Genomic DNA, 16,660 nt, shown 5'->3' on the forward strand with positions numbered 1-16,660 from the left:
GTGAGGGGAAAACCCAGGGTCACTTATAGGATAACAGGAAACTGTGTCCCAAGTCTCAGTCAATTCCTAACCACTCATTACACCTCAGCTCAGATAAAACCATGTGGTAAATGCTGAGTAGAAATGAGAACTCAGAATATATCATTCCTTTCACCATTGATGTATGTTTGAAAAGTCCCAAACAGAGAAATTGTTATTTATGATGTAAACACCACCAGGAAGGAGAGTAAACTAGTCTGAAAATCACACTCCTCCAGATCCTCATCACAACACAATCTGGAGATGCACGTAAAGAAAAGGAACCCTAGGTGCTGCTACATTGTATTTCTTGTTTTAAGAATGAGATACAATTGTGGGTGATATTCATCATACATTGGTAGGCTTCTGTTTAAAATTATACATGATTTTTTTAAATGCCAGGATGTGACAAAGTGAATAGGGAAATTCCAGTCATTTTTACAAGCAAGTGATGAGAGAAGCAAAATACAGGCTCAGAATGAAGAAACAGGTTTTAAATTCTGTCAGAGCTTTGTAGGATCACATAGGAGTTGCGTTCATGCTGAGAAACCCAGCCATGTGTGGAAGTCTATTTCCCTTCCTGATCCCCCTTCCCCACATGCCCCTCCCCTCCATTCTCCTCCTCTAACCAACTAGAATTCCTTTTGCTTCTCAATTATCTTATATTTCATTGGTAATTTATGTTATCCTATCCTCCCTGGCCCCCTTTTCCTGTAGAAGTGGTTTTTACGTGAAGAGCCCCTCAGTCCTGAGCATGTCCCAGGACAGGAAAACCACACAGTGTCCATGGAAGATCCTGGACCTGTTAGAGGTTACTCCCATGGGAACAGCTCTTTGGGGAAACCCACCATCTTCTCCTGGTAAACTTTATCAAAGGCTTCAGCTTGGGCCACTGTGAGGTGATTCTTCCAGTCCCCAGAGATGCCTGGAAAACATGAAGTAGACACAGATCAGATCTAGGGAGAGGTCTTAAGATGGAGACCTCCTCCCTGCTCTGTCAAGACAGCAGAGTGACCCCTGGGTCATTGGTGAGGCCTTCTCCCCTGGCCACCATGTGCATTTCCCCTTCTACCTGTCTGGAAAGCGTGTCCTGACTGCCCTTCTCTCCCAAACCATCCTGCACAGAATCCACAAGCAGCGATCCTGACTATAAATCAGAACATCTGGACTGGAACTAAGTCTGACCACTTGTTTTTTGAGCCCTTTGGCCCAAGCTGACAAAATTTCAGACCTGGGTGATGAGAGCAGGTCACACCTAGTGTCTCTGCTTTGGCTTATCCCTGTGATCATTCCTTCTGCACAAGGAACCCATGTTGACCCCTTGCCAGATCCAGTGGCTCCAGTCCCTGGGGCTCAGAGTCTCCCAGGACGTCCACTCTCCTTCAGCCAAGTTCCCTGGTGCTTTGAGGCTCTAGGTGTAGGGTCCTTGTTGGTTGGGATTCCATCCCTGGGACTGCCCATTTGCTCTCTCGGCTCCATGACACAGTCTTCTGACTCAGCTTCAGACTTGCCAGGCTGCCCCCTCCTCAGGGTGTTTACCTTTCCTGCTCCTGACCCCAGAGTGCTGTCCTCGCAGACACCTTCACCTCTGTCCATTGGCCTCACTCATATGTTTACTCCAATGCAGTGACTCAGTGGGCTCTCAGCTCAGAACCGTACATCTCCATCCTCGTTCATAGCAATGATCAAACCTGATAAGTTCTGTGTACTTCCTTTTTGAATGTGCATAAGGTATGCATTTCTAAAATATTAGGGTATGAAATCATTTTCACAAATTGCCTAAGAATTACTGATTAAAGGAATTATACCGTATATGCTCAATAAATATTTTTTGAAAGGATTGACAGAGCAGGGAGGAGGTCCCCATCTTAAGACCTCTCCCTAGATCTCATCTAGCTTTACAGACAAGGGTTTTAAAAACTCCCTGGAGGGGATACCCAGTGACAGAGTGGTGGTGGTGACATGGCTGCTAAACATATGGACATGATTCTTACCCTTTACTTATGTGATTACAGCATTATGCATCATATACATTAATTTTCACATAGCAGACTGATCTAATAAATTAATAAAAATATAACAATAGGTAACCCAATGTAAGATATGCATGTAAACAATACACTCAGATGAATATAAAGTAGCAGCATATGTCATATGTCGTGACTGTCCTAATTCCACACACGACTCCCATTTTCATAGTTATCTTCATTAGTAGAACAATCTTTTCTTATTTCTTCTGCTGGGCCTGGGCTCCTCCCCAAGTCCCATCCCCATCTCTGTTTTATGGCTCTGGGTTCCAGGCTCACTGGGTGACAGGAATCCTGACCTCCTGAATATCCCTTGAAGTACTTAGTATATTGATTCCATGGGTCACCCTTTCAGATCCATGTGAACTGGAGGAATATGGCAAAACAGGTCCTGCCACTACTTGGAGTAGACATTTTCAATAGGCCTGAACCCAAGCGTGGGGTCATGATTAGTCTTTCCTCACAGGAAGGAGGCCTTACAATGTCTCATAGCAAATGCCCTCCTCTCTACTCTCTCCAGTCGTGTCTTTCTTTGTGTATCTCTCTCTTTAGGGCAGTGCTCTGTGGTAAGTCACCAGTGGAGTGGCCCAGACTCCACCATCTCCAGACCCACCTCCTCCCCAAGACTGAGTCAACCTTCTCCAGGTACTGGCAGCCCATCCCAGTCCCATGAACACAGTTTTCCTGAAGGGCATGAGAGGCTTTCTGGGCCATGAAGGATTCAAGTTGAAATGTCCCAACACCTGCATTCTCAGTGCCGGGGGCAAACACAGGAATGCCCACGTAGTCTAACCCATTCTGAAACCAGGGCATTTACCTTTTCTTGTAATTAAGAAAGGCTTAGTCATTACAATTTCAGGCAACGTTTCAAAGTTGGACATCTTGTTTTGTTTCATGACTTGGAAGGAGCTGTTCTTGAGGACGGAGTCCAGTTCTTCTGGACTCAACTTCTTTCCCAGGAACTGACAGATCCTCTCTATGGCGCTTCTTGGGTCCTACGTGTGAACATGAAGAGGGAAGCTGTGAACGGCAGGACAGCAGGACTCGGAGGATGGGAAGGGGTGTTAGGAGGGCTGTGGGAGGAAGAGGAGGGGAATGACATCAGGATGGGAGAAGCCAGCTGGGGATGCCAGAGGAGGGAGGCAGAGACAGGGCCAGCAGAGGGCGTGAGGTGTGTGGTGATGTGGAGATCACAGGGGCTTCCCAAGAGGCTGAGTCAGGACACCCCAAAGGCAGGGGCTGGGGTTTCTAAGGAGACGCCTGAGATTTCAAGATAAGGCAGCGAGACAAAGTTCCCAAAGGCTAATCCTCACCCCAAGTGATCCTGCGTCCCTTGACTGACACTTAAAAACACACTGGGCTTTACAATGTCTCCTTAACTTGACCCCATGATTATGGATGAGTTTTCCTCAGAGATCACGGCAAGGAAACAGGTCATTATGAGAAGAAGGGATTTCCTTGGAGACCTAGAGCTCCTGTCAGCACCATAGTCCTTTATTATAGTCATGTTTTCAGGAGCCCCAGTCACTGAGTGACAAGAAGACCCAACTGTGCCAATAATGGAAGAACATGCTGTTGGTTGGAGAGGAGAATCCCAGGCAGTGTGCAGCTTGCTGCTGAGGTGGCTGACGTGGCACCAAGGCTCCTCCCTGAGGACCGGCCTCATGCTGAGGACACAGCAGAACAGGAAGCAGCTGCAGGAAGGTGACCAGGGTCCCTTCTCCAGGGGAAACAGATGCCTGAGCCTGTGGCACCTTCTCTGTCCCCAAGACACACCCACAGGACAAGGGTTTTCTAAGGTCTGCTCACTCCTTTACTTTTTGTTCATTTTTGACCACTTCTGAAAATGCTTCTAAATATTTTAAAGCTTTCCGTTCCGTCTGGAACTGTGAGCCTCCCACAGAGCCCCGTGCATCTCTGTGCCGTTCATGGGCAGTTTTTTCTGCACCAGCAGAAAAATAACGTTAGGCTAAGTACCTCCTCAAAGTGTGACGATCCAGTCAGTGTAAGTGGCACATGTGCAAACTCAGATGAGAGTATTTATTTAGTTGGGAACATTCAACATCCTCTCCATTTGCTATTTTGAAATATATACTTAGTTACTCTTCTCCACAGTCCCACCCTGTGCCTCAGGTCACTGGAAGTCATTGCTGTTCCCAGCTGTACCCTGCACCCACCCACCAGGGCTGAGCTCATCCACAGGCCCTGCCTGTTACTCCAGCCCCTGACCCCTCACAATAGTCACCCAAAGTGGCACCTCACATTCATGTCACTTTGTCAGTCAAGGGGGAAGCCAGAAAGGTGGACCTAACTCTGGGATTAGTGCTTTCTGCCCCACCCCTTCTGATGGCTAGGTTTCTGGGAACAGATAAGGTCCTGCAGGCAGAGAACTCAGCAGGCCCAGGGGGTGGCATAAGCAGTGGCACTCTTCTGGGTTTGTGAGAGGCCCTTTAGATGATGCCAGACTCAATAGTTTGGAAGATATGAAGAAAGATCTTGGAACTTAGGGAGGGTCTCACAGAAGCTGGAAAATGGAGGCCAAAGTTCATCTCCTCTCAGTGACCTTCACAGCCTATGCTTTGACAGGAAACGTGAAGGGGACACCCTGAAGACCAGGGACATCGGGGAGAGAGAGGATGTTGGGATGCTATAGGTGCCGACTATGAGAGGGGGCTCACCTTCTGCAGCTCTTCATAACTCAGCAGCAGGACGTTCTCCCTGTCTCTCATGGACATCCAGCCCCGAATGTGCTCGAACCATGATCCATAGGGCACTGTGGGGCAGGCACAGGGGTGCAGGTTACACACTGTCAAAACAGGACTGAGCCATCTGTGTCACACTACACATATTGACAGCTTGATTCACGTATAATTGATAAATGCTGCTGAAAATAAGTAATGAAATAGAGAAGGGGACCTTTTCTGAATTCATTCTATGGAACTAGTAGCATACTGATACCCAACTGGGAAACACAGATTAAGTAAGAAAACAACAGACCAATATTCCTGCTGAACATAGATACAGAACAGCTTATTAAAATTTCAGCAAATCCTATTCAGCATTAAGATTGTACTCAGGACATGTTGTGTTCACACTTTAGGATTGTACATCAAGAGTTGTTGATTTCCATCCAGGGATGTAAGGTTGGGTCAACACAGGGAAATCCATAAATGTATTTCACCACATCAATAGAATTTGCCTTGACAGAGGAACTTGGCTGAGCATCATGAGGGCTGTGTGTGACAAACCCCAAGCCAACATCATGCTAAATGGGGAAAATCTGGAAGCATCTCTCCTAATATCAGGAACAAGACAAGGATGTCCACTTTCACCACTGCCATTCAACAGAGCTCTAGAGACTCGAGCCAGAGGTGTTGGCAGAGAAGGGAATCAAAACCTCACCAGTGGGAAAGAAAGAAGCCGCGTTATCACTGTTCGCAGGTGATAGGAGGCTCTGCTGTGAACACCCAAGAACCTTTCCCAAAAAACTCCTAGAACTGATCAATCGAGGAAAATAGCAAGACAAAAAAATCAACATTAATAAACAAGCACTTTTCTTCATCACGAGAATGAATCTGCTGAGGAAGAATTCAAGAATGCAATTCCTTTCACAAAGGTTTCAACAAATACCCAGGTAGTGGAATGTGATGGTGCATGCCTATATCCCAGATACTCAGGAGGCTGAGGCAGGAGGATCGAGAGTTCAAAGGCAGCCTCAGCAACTTAGGGAAGCCCTCTCTCTAGATAAAGTATGAAAAGGGGCTGGGGATGTGGCTCAGTCATAGAGCACTTGACTAGCACCTGCAGAGCCCTGGGTCTAATCCCCAGTGCCATAGAATAATAATAATAATAATGCTGAAGTTATCATGTTTTAAAGTCTAACCAGTCTCAAGTCATACTGAAGAGGTATAGTAACAAAAAAGTTTGCTAATATCAAAACATTCACTGAGATCAGTAGATTAGAATAGAAGACTCAGAGACAGACCCACACAGATGGAGTCAAATGATCCTCAAGAAAGACACGAAAAGCAAATTTTGGAGAAAACAAACCCTATTTAATAAATGGTGCTTGGAAAACTGAACATCTACAGGTAGAAGAATGAAGCTAAATCCTGCAGAAAAATCAACTCCAAGTGGATCAAAAAACAGGAATTAGACCATAAACACCGAAACTACTAGTGGAAATCATAGTGCCTATCCTCCGACCTGTAGGTGCAAGCGTTACTTCTGTAAGACTCCTAGTGTTCAGGAAAGGCCAGGAGTTGATAAATGGAGACGCTCAAGTTGAAAAGCTTGTGCACATTGAGGAGATGACACAGAGAGAGAGGGCTCACAGAAGGGAGCAAAACCTTTTCCAGCCAATTTTTCTTACAGAAGATTAACATGCAGAACATAAAAAGAACTCAAAAATAAGTTTGTTATTATTATTTCTTTCTTCTAATTAGTTATACATACAGTAGAATGCATTTTGATTCATTGTACACAAACGGAACACAACTTTTCATTTCTCTGGTTGTGCAGGAAGTAGAGTCCCACCACATCTGCACTCACACATGGACTTAGGGTAATGATGTCCATCTCATTCCACTGTCTTTCCTGCCCTCATGTCTCCTCCCCTGCTTTTCCCAATCAAAGTTCCTCTATTCTTTCATTGACCACCGCCCTTGTCCCTTTTGGTTCAGGATCCACTTATCACAGAGAACATTTGGCCTTTGTTTTTTTAGGATTGGCTTACTTTACATACCATGATATTCTAAACCTCCATCCATTTACCTGCAGATGCTATGATTTTATTCTCTATTAATGCGGAGTAATAGTCCATTGTGTATAAGTGCCACAGCTTCTTTATCCATTCATCTGTTGAAGGGCATCTATGTTGCTTCCAAGTTTATCTATTGTGAATTGAGCTGGTATAAATACTGATGTGGCTGTGTCACTATAGTCTGCTGATTTTAAGTCCTTTGGGTAAAGACCAAGGAGTGGAATAACTGGGTTAAATATGGTTCCATTCCAAGTTTTCTAAGGAATCTCTATACTGCTTTCCAGAGTAGTTGCACCAATTTGCAGTGCCACCAGCAATGTATGAGTGTGCCTTTTCCCCTTACCACCTCCTACCACACTTCTTCTTGCTTGTATTTTTGAAAATTGACGTTATGACTGGAGTGAGATGAAATCTTAGAGTAGTTTTGATTTGCATTTCTCAACTTGCTGAACATTTTTTCATGTATTTGTTCATTGATTGTATATCTTCTGAGAAGTGCCTGTTTGGTTCCTTAGCCCATTTATTGATTGGGATAAGACCAAAAAACTTATCACCAAAAACCAAATAACCAAATCAACAGATGGGAAATCACAATCATTTCTCAAAAGAAGAAATACAATGGCCTACAATTGTATGAAGAAAATTTCAACTTCTTTAACAACAAGAGAAAAGCAAATAGAAACTACATGGAGATCGTGTCTCTCTCCAGTTACAATGGCAATCATAAAGAACACAAATAGGAATAAACACTGGGAGGGACTGAGTGAAACGGAGCACATACACACTATCGGGATTGGAGATTAGTACAACACCATGGATATCAGTCTGAAGTTTGCTCAAAAGACTAGGAATGGAGCCAGCATGTGCCCTAAACATAGAACTCCTTGGGATCCATCAAAACAAAGGTAGCACACTATAGCAACACATGCCCCCCAGGTGGATAGCAGTTCAACTCCCAGCAGCTGAGCTATGGGACCAGCCTTGGTGTCCACTGATGAATGGATACAGAGAATGTGGTTCATACACAATGGATTTTACTCATCATAAAGAAGGAATAAATTATGTCACTTTGAGGAAAATGGATGGAACTGGAGACCAGCATGCTGACTGAAACAAGCCAGACTCACAGAGTCAAGGGTTGTCTGCTTTCTCTCATTTGTGGAAAATACGCAGAAGAAGAATAAAATAGATATACCAAAAAACAAGAGAAAGACCAGCAGAATAGAGGACACAGACCTGTATGTGAAGAACACTCACCGTTTCCTTGGATGAACCATTGAAAATACTGTTCCAGTGACTCTGGTTGCTTACATAGTTTCATCATAGACAGATGATAATAACCTGACACAAGAACATCTTTGGGATTTCTCGTGATATATATCACCTTAAATTAGAGAAAATGCGAAAATGAAAAATCAGTCTCAGTCAGTCATTTCCCCACCTTGATCTTGGTCTTTCCCTGGGCAGTTCTTCCTTAATCTTTATTAAACAAGATGGATTCCTTTAATAAAATATTATAGCGTTCATTCACCAAATACACATCTTAACGTTCCTATTACATGGTCATGTGCCAGGAGTAGAGGGGGAAGACCTTGTCTCTTCTTTCTGGAATGCTTGTCTACTCTTCCTGGGAAGCTGCTGGAAAGTTTTAAATGGTAAGTGGTGAGGGGTGTGTGTGCTTTCCCACAATGATCACTAACAGCACACTGGATTAATAAATTATGGAATATTCAGATTCATAGCACATACAGCATTCTCACACTCAAGACCATTGATGAGTCTCACATGTGTGACATCCAGACTGTATGCAAGCATTTATAGAAAATTCAGGAATAAGCAAAAGTAATCTGTGGCTGTAAGTCTAGGGAGTTTGCCCTCAGGTGGTGGGCACTGATGGTAGACGGAGACTTTCTGGATTATAGAAATGTTGTACATCTGGTCTGCATGATAGTTGACCTACTGTGGGCATTTGTTCATATGAAGAGGCTCTTGTTTACGATTAGTGAACACACACACACACACACACACCACGTGGTACTTAATCATTAGAAACTAACTTTGTATTTGCGCCAACTTTCTTGGAGTTGTTCTTGGAGGACTTATGTTGCTACAGGCCTCAGTTTTCTCAGGCAGAGGCTAAAGGAATCCAACAGGAGACATGCAAATGGGTCTATTGGAGCAGCCTCACTGTTAGGCACTTTGTGACATTTCCAAGACACTTGGTTATCATTCTATGATCTTGGCATCATTTAAACTTAAAACATGAAAAAAATCAGAAGTCAACCTTAAGAAAGGATCTTCCTAAATATAGTCTTTGGCATGTAAGATCTTGGATAACCACTGTCTGTGCTGATCATCCATCAGCCATGGGGAGGCTGGAGAGGCTGCTGATCTCAGAGCACAGTGATGTGGTAATGATGCAAGCCCTGACTCCTAGCAGTCCCCTGGATGTGAGCATTCATCAGTGTATGCAGGCTCTGCTCCCCACATATGGGCAACACTGACTTGGGTGCCTCCTCGAACCTGGCAGGAGGCTGTTATTGAGTGAGATTGGCGGACATGTGTAAGAGCTGTATGCAGGAACACTCTAGTGTAGATGCAGTTATAATTCTGGTTACACATGGAATGTGGTTTTCTAAGATTCTGACTTGAGCCAGTCGTATTACCCCTGAATTCAGGTGAGGCTAATCTGCAGAATGGTCCAACATCCTTGCACTCAAGAGTGGTCTGGTTGTGGCCACATGAACCTAAATAATATCTGGGAATGGCTGTCTCACCCAATCCACCCAGTGAGCACACACCCCAGCAAGATCTGCAGGGTGACCTAGGCACATGGAAGGGGAAAGCATGGGCTGAACATTAGGCACTGACCTTGGCCTTGGAAGTGAATAGAGACTTGGGGAAGAGATGGAAGGGGAGGTGAGAGGACATGAGCCGTGGACCTTCTCTCTCATTTAACAGTTTGTAACCCACATCTGTCTCTATCCAGGGTGAGCGTTCCCAGGTGGGCACAGATCGAATCCACTTGGTATCACCATGGGAGTGAATCAGGCAGAGAATTTCAATCATCCAGTTGGTTCCTAGAGAAGGAAGGAAAAGTGATGGTCGCTCACTTCAACCTGGCTTGTGAACAAAACTTATGATAAAATACATAACATGCACTTTACCATCTGCCCATTTTAAGCATGCCATGGGGTGGTGCTGAGCAGTGTTCAGCATGTTCCTGCTGTTGCTCAGCAGATGTCCAGAAGCTTTTTGTCTGAAAAACTGAAACTCTCTGCTCCTTAACAACATTTCCTTACTAATTCCATCTTTCAGGCCCTGGAACCCACCATGAGGCTCTCTGTTTCTGTGAACTTGACTACACTTTGCCCCAGGGATTCCTATACTATTTGTCCTTTTGTGCCCATCAGACTGCACTTAGCATGAGTCCCAGTATTGACGTATATTGTAGAAGGAGTCAGCCTGTCGTCCTGGTTAAGGCTGAATCTTACTCCATTGTATCAACTCCCCACATTTTGTTTACCCGTTAAACTACCAGTGGATATTTGGATGCTTGCAACCCTTGGCTCTTGGCTGAGATCCTTCTAATATGTCCCAACTTCCCTTGACTTTCCAACCTCGTGTCCCTTCAAAGGTCATTGGCCCCAATCCTCGCCCAGGTTGCTGTGATCTTGCTCCATGCCCTTCTCCTGTAGGTGCATGACACATGTCCTTTCAGTCCCTTGAATTTTCCAGGCTCTTTCTGATTTCAAGTCCACGCTGACCCTCCTGCTCTACAGTACCCCTCCACCACATGACCTCCATTCCAACTTTTCCTTCCTGTTGAGCTGGTATTTCACCAGTAGGTCTTCACAGGTCACCCTATTCCATACCCTTCTCCGTGCCACCACACGAATGCCCAAATCTGCTTATGATTCACTCCTATATCTCACTCTAATACCTCAGATGACCCCTGCTGAGTACTTATGTCACTCTGTCCTAGTCTGGATGCAAGTGGCCTGGGGCACTGCCTCTTCTTCCCCAAAGCAGGGCTCACTGGCATGGAGAGGTCAGGCCATCCATCTGCTGTGTAAGCGAGAAACGCAGCCATCGCCTTTCCCATTGATGGTCCCTGTCCTGTTTCCTTACCTGATTTGGGGTAGGTCACCAATACTGTGTCTTCATCCTTTATCACAAACTGAGCACATGCTTCTTTCAAAACTTCATAGCTAAAACCAACCACAGGGAAAGGTAACCCTTCAAACCACAAGTAGCCATCTGTCATGGTGATGAGCTCTCTGTGCGAGGTGCAGGGGTTCAAGCTGTAGCCACCATTGGATGTTGGGGGAGGTACTGGGAGAATGGACTTTGAAGTAAAGTCAAAAGAATCATTAACTTTTCTTGTTGTCAAATTAACTGGGTGATTAAACAAAATTGTGTCTGGTGATCAAAGTTTCTTTGCATTGAGCAATTTAGGAATCATTCAGGGAATGACAGGATCAGGATGTGAGCATGAGTTCATAGACAGGACCCCATGGCAAGTGCTGCAAAATAACCCCACTGAGGAATGTGTGGGGCCTGAAGAAAGCCATTTTTTTGTTTATATGTGTTTTGAAGAGTTTTCAAAATAGAAATTTTACATGAAATCAATAGATACAGTGTAAGAATAATAGCCTGGAAGGACTTTGTGGAACTGTGGATGGAAGACTCTTGACTCTAAAGGACAAGAACCTGCTTCAGAGTCAGCAGACAGAGGGCTGGACTATCACTGGATTCCAGGGTCCAGTCCTCCCTTTCCTCTGATTCACATGTGGGAGTGGGTTGCATGCTGTCAGGATTTAGGGACTGAGATGAGGGAATCTTCATATCTATCACATCAAAGATCCATCGACGCTCTGTTTCTTCCTTGGTTGAGCACTCTCAGTGCCCAGGGGACTCGGGGACCAACAGCTCCACATGTTCAAGCAACACGCCCATCCAGGGGGCCCATAATAGTGACCTACTGATTCCAGGAATGCTGAAAGATGCACCTACATTTTTGTCGGTTCCCATGGGCTTCTGTCAGCTACAGGGAAAACCAGCTGATCAATGACGTAAACCCCACATTGAAGGCAACGGGGTTTCCTGTAGATGTTGATGATCAGGAACAAGAACACTTTCCACTCTTCCTGCTGATTCCTGGGAGAATCAATAGACTGAGCACTTGTGTGTTGAACTAGGAGCTGTGGACACTGAATCCAGATCTATGTGCCCACAGACTGCTGTGTGCATCCTGGGGAGAATGACCAACAGTTGGGGCACGGGTATTCGTCTGGCTGAAGGCAGAGAGGAACTGAGTCAGGCAAAGTTGCAGGGGCACATGTGCTCTGGACAGACAGAACACTGGGCCCATCAGGAGCAAAGAGCTACCTTTTATAAAAGGGGAAGCTGGTTCTTGAGTTTTGTTTCTTTACTAGTATTGCCAATTAATTCTAGAGAGTTATGGCAATCACGTGACCCTGTGAGTGCTCAGTAGTTATGGAGTGGTGACATGTGTCTAAAGCACTGAGCACACTTAATATGTGTCACCAGTTACACCGTCCACCAATCCTATGAGTTGAATGAGGAAGTGTGCACACCACCCAGGCAACAGAGTAAAGTGGTGAGCTTTCTGGTGGTTTAGTGGTGCACTGTGGTGACACGTAATAGTTGGCTTCATTTTGACACAATCATACATGCATGGGATGACATTTTCTCCACTTCCGTCCCCAGTGGCTGTGATGTTCCTCCCCCACTTTTCCCTCCTCTATCCACTAGTATTTATGTACTTACGCTTTATAGGGATGCATTAAGGTGGAGCCCACTGTGCTGTATTTATAATGCACACTGCATGGTTTTGTCCACTCCACTCTCCATTTTCTCACCTCCGGTCCCTCCTACCCCCTCAGTCTTTTTCTTCTTCTCCACTGATATTCCCTCTATGTTTATGATACCAGAGTACCTGCCACACACACACACACACACACACACACACACACACACACACTCCTCACCTTTATTTTGACCTCCGTTCCTCATATGAGCCAAGTCATCTCACCCTTCCCTTTCTGAGTTGGCTTATTTCACTCAGCATGACGTCCTCCAGTTCCATCTATTTATTGGAAATGCCATGATTTCATCTTTTGTTATGACTTAGTAATACTCCTCTGTGTGTATACACCACATTTCCTTAATCTGTTCTTCTATTGATGGGTACCTGGGCTAGTTCCAAAACTGGGTTCTTGTGAGTTCTGCTGGTGTATACGTTGATGTGGCTGCATCACTACAGTGTTCTAACTTTAGAGATGGATAAATGCCAAGAAGTGGGATTGCTGGGTCCCATGGGGTTCCATTCCTGGTCTTTGGGGGAATCTCCATAGTTCTTTCCTGAGAGGTTGTACTAAGTTGCAGTTCCATCCACAATGTGTGAGAGTGCCCTTTCCCCACGTCCTCCTCAGCATTTATTATTTGTGTTCATGAAGATTGTCTTTCTGAGCAGAGTGAGATGAAATCTCAATGTCGTTTTGATTGCATTTCTGTGATTGCTAGGAATGTTGAACATTTTTTTTAAAGAGAGAGAGAGAGAGAATTTCTTTAATATTTATTTTTTAGTTTTTGGCGGACACAACATCTTTGTTTGTATGTGGTGCTGAGGATCGAACCCGGGCTGCACACATGCCAGGCGAGCGCGCTACCGCTTGAGCCACATCCCCAGCCCAAACATTTTTTCATGTATTTGTTGGTCATTTGTACTTCTTCTTCTGAGAAGTGTCTATTGAGTTCTTTTAATAAAATGGTTACTTTATTGGAATGAGTCCCGGTGTCAGGAGTGTGGTGACACTTACATTTAGTTCCTCTGAAGCACCCTCTGCCTATAGTTGTCACCAGGTGTGACCCAGTCATGCTCTCTGCTGGATCCCACAGGCCCATGCTCAGTTCTGAACTTCAGTCCATGCCCTGTCCTGGACCAGTGCTATGTCTGAGGGACAGCAGAGTCCAGCACCCACTGGCCTACTGTGATCTCTGTGCTGCAGCACCCTTGTTCCTGGTGATAAGCAAGTTCATGTTCTATAAATGGAGAACGCTGGGTGACCCCTGAGTCAGTGCTGTGCTGGCCACAGTTATCCTAGTGCCCTCGACTGCCCGCTGTGTATGGTCTGCAGTTATCCCTGGTGGCACCGGAGGCTTTGACTGTACGGTTACAATCTGTCCTTCCTGTCTATTCCCTCTGCTGGGACTCTCCAAACTTGTCACCCAGGAGTTTCCACAATATAGTGCTAGAAACCACCATGAAATGACTGTTAGGATTCCAAAGAGGAATCCCTCAGCACCAGCTTGATCAATAGCAGCATTTATTTGGGAATTCAAGTGTGGGCTGAAGGGTCTCTTGAGTGACAGATAGAGAAAAATATTCCATCCAGGCAGGTGAGGGATGGTGCCCCTCCTCTGGGAACACACTTGGGGCAGCAGACCTCAGTGGTGAGCCTGCCGACTCCCCAGGGTTTGTTCTGCTTTATATTCAAGCAGAGATATGAAAAAATGTGCTCTATATGTGTCATATGAATTGTAATGCATTCCGCTGTCATTCATATATATATATATATATATATATATATATATATATATATATATATATATATATATAAATCAATGAGATATATGAGAGAGGGGTCCCTAGAGGACTTGGTTCACCTAACTATTTAGAATTCCCACAACAGGCCTTCTGCAAGCTGCCAGCCAGGCTCAGTCCTAATTCAAAGGACTCAGATCCACTGAATCTCACAGCGCAAACCTCAGTCCAAGGCCAGCGTCCTGAGACCTGGGAGGAGATGGGTAAAAGTACTTGAGTCCAAAGACGGAGAGCATGAAGTTCTGACGTCCCAGGGCAGTTCAAGGAGGGTGCCCAGCTCCATGAGATGGAGAAAGCAAGGGGTTATCTTCCTCTGTGGGTTGTTCTCTGTGGCCTCAGCTGACCAGCTGGTCCCCACCCACATCAAGGACAGGTCTTCCCCACTCAGTCAACTGCTCAAATGACAAGGTTTCCAGAAATACCATACAGATATTCCCAGAAATATGCTTGCAGCTACCTGTGTCCCTTAGCCAAGTCAAGTTGACACCTAACATCAGCCACCACAGCCTCGCTAAGTTGCTGAGGCTGGCTTCAAACCTGTGATCCTCTTGTCTCAGCCTCCCGAGCCACTGTGCTTACAGGCATGGGCCACCAGTCGTGGCTATACCCTTGTTTTTGATATAGTTTTGATAATGTTCATCATAATAAATTATCAGGATCAGAAGTTAATGTGAAGGTAGTGCCTTACCAGACTGCTAGGTGATGTTCCAGTAAAACTTGGTCACATTGCTTGAAGACCTCCAAAAACATGATACTAGGTTTTATAGAAGAGAAAATTACCACTATAATTAATTTTAATCAGAGAAAGCAAAAAATACAAAACAAGTTTGTGTAACTTTATTGATGAAAACGGCCAATGAGTGGCCAGGATTTTAAAATACAGTAAACTGTATTTTAAAATCCTGGCCACTCATTGGCCGTTTTCATCAATAAAGCTTATGCATTTACAAAGAAAATCCCCATAATATCTATCTAAATGAAGATCAGGTCACAGGACAAGGGATCAGGTCATGTTTAAAAAGACCTTCAAAACGCTGGCGTCTGGGTCAAGGCGTGGACCAGCCCTGCAAGCACACACCCTGAAGTGTGGGCTGCGTGTCCCTCTGTGGGGACAGTAGGAAGGAAGAGGAGCAGGAGAAGGAAGACCCCCCTCACTCCCTCTGGTCCCTGTGGCTCAGGTCTAAAGAGCACCTGGGCTCACTGTGCAGATCGGAACAGATACTAAAAATAAAGACCAGGCTACTCGCGGTCCCCCATTCTAGTGCACTAAGGTCTCTACGAACCAGAAACTTGGCAACGACTCAGCGCATGCGCGGCCATGATGGACAGCCCCTGACCTACGTCTGCTCACAGCTTTCCCCAGACCCGGGGTGCGTTGGTGCTCCGAGGTTCTGGTGTTCTCGAAGTCGTCTGTCTTACATAACGTGTGACATGGACACTTCTCATGTCACTGAGCAGCCCCTTGGCTTCTTTCTAGGACTCCTTTCATTTTACCTTTCACCCTTCAGGTGCAGCTGAGGGTCGCTGGGCGGGTTCTCCTCACCCAACGCGACCTCCTCACGCACCTTTTGTGCCGAGGTCCGAGCTTCTCCCTCTGAGAGTGGAAACAACGAATGGAAGCCTCTGAGTGGGGCCACCGCAGTTTACCGACGAGAGTCAGGTCTGGATGTTAAATGTCCCCCAGGGGCTCACTCAGGCCGGGTTCTGCAGCCTGGGCGGGTGCTGTGGGAGCTGGTGGGACCTTAGGGGAGGGCCTGGTGGAGGGTCAGCTGGGCACATGCCCTTGGCAGGGTGGTTTAGGGCCTGGCCTGGCGTCACTCTACTTACGGGCTGCCTGAGGTGCCAGCTTTGCCCCACCCGGGCTCCCTGCCATGGAGTTCTCCCTGTCACAGGCCCTTAAGCAAGGGACCCCATGGACCGTGGACCAAGCCAGGGGGCCATAGTAAAGTTTTCCTCCTTCGAGGTGACTTCCCTCAGGTATTTTGTCATAGCAACAGAAACCTGAGCGCCCAGGCCCCATGGGTGACTGTCCACCTGCAGCAGGATGAGCCACGGCACTGCTTTCTCCTCCACCTGTCAGTCTCCGGACAGGTCCCCTTCACACCCGTCCATCCCTTCTTGCTTCCACCCTAGTGGTCGTGATCTTGTGTCTTATACCATGATGGACTCCACTCTCGGCCTCTCTTCATGGCAAGGTTGGAAAGGGAGGGAGGGAGGGAGGGG

General features: G+C 45.9%; 1 protein-coding gene across 1 annotated transcript; it reads right to left on the minus strand.

The window, feature by feature from the left end:
* Window positions 1-830: 830 nt before the first annotated feature.
* On the minus strand, window positions 831-11,074 carry LOC139702699 (sulfotransferase 2A1-like). Its single transcript, XM_071604528.1, has 6 exons — window positions 10,939-11,074; window positions 9,679-9,887; window positions 8,065-8,191; window positions 4,724-4,818; window positions 2,863-3,040; window positions 831-943 (listed from the first exon to the last, which is right to left on the minus strand). Exons 1-6 carry the CDS (start codon window positions 11,072-11,074, stop codon window positions 831-833), a joined length of 858 nt encoding a protein of 285 aa, XP_071460629.1.
* Between the last annotated feature and the right edge of the window lie 5,586 nt (window positions 11,075-16,660).

Source organism: Marmota flaviventris, chromosome 18 (assembly GCF_047511675.1).
Source record: "Marmota flaviventris isolate mMarFla1 chromosome 18, mMarFla1.hap1, whole genome shotgun sequence".
In the NCBI taxonomy this organism is placed as follows: Eukaryota; Metazoa; Chordata; class Mammalia; order Rodentia; family Sciuridae; genus Marmota; species Marmota flaviventris.

Coding starts and splice junctions, on each gene's coding strand:
- LOC139702699 (XM_071604528.1), bottom strand. CDS start 11,074: ATGACAGATGGCTACTTGTGGTTTGAAGGGTTACCTTTCCCTGTGGTT. Junction 3,041..4,723: donor GTTATGAAGAGCTGCAGAAG/GTGAGCCCCCTC, acceptor GTTCACACGTAG/GACCCAAGAAGCGCCATAGA. Junction 944..2,862: donor TTTCTTAATTACAAGAAAAG/GTAAATGCCCTG, acceptor CATGTTTTCCAG/GCATCTCTGGGGACTGGAAG.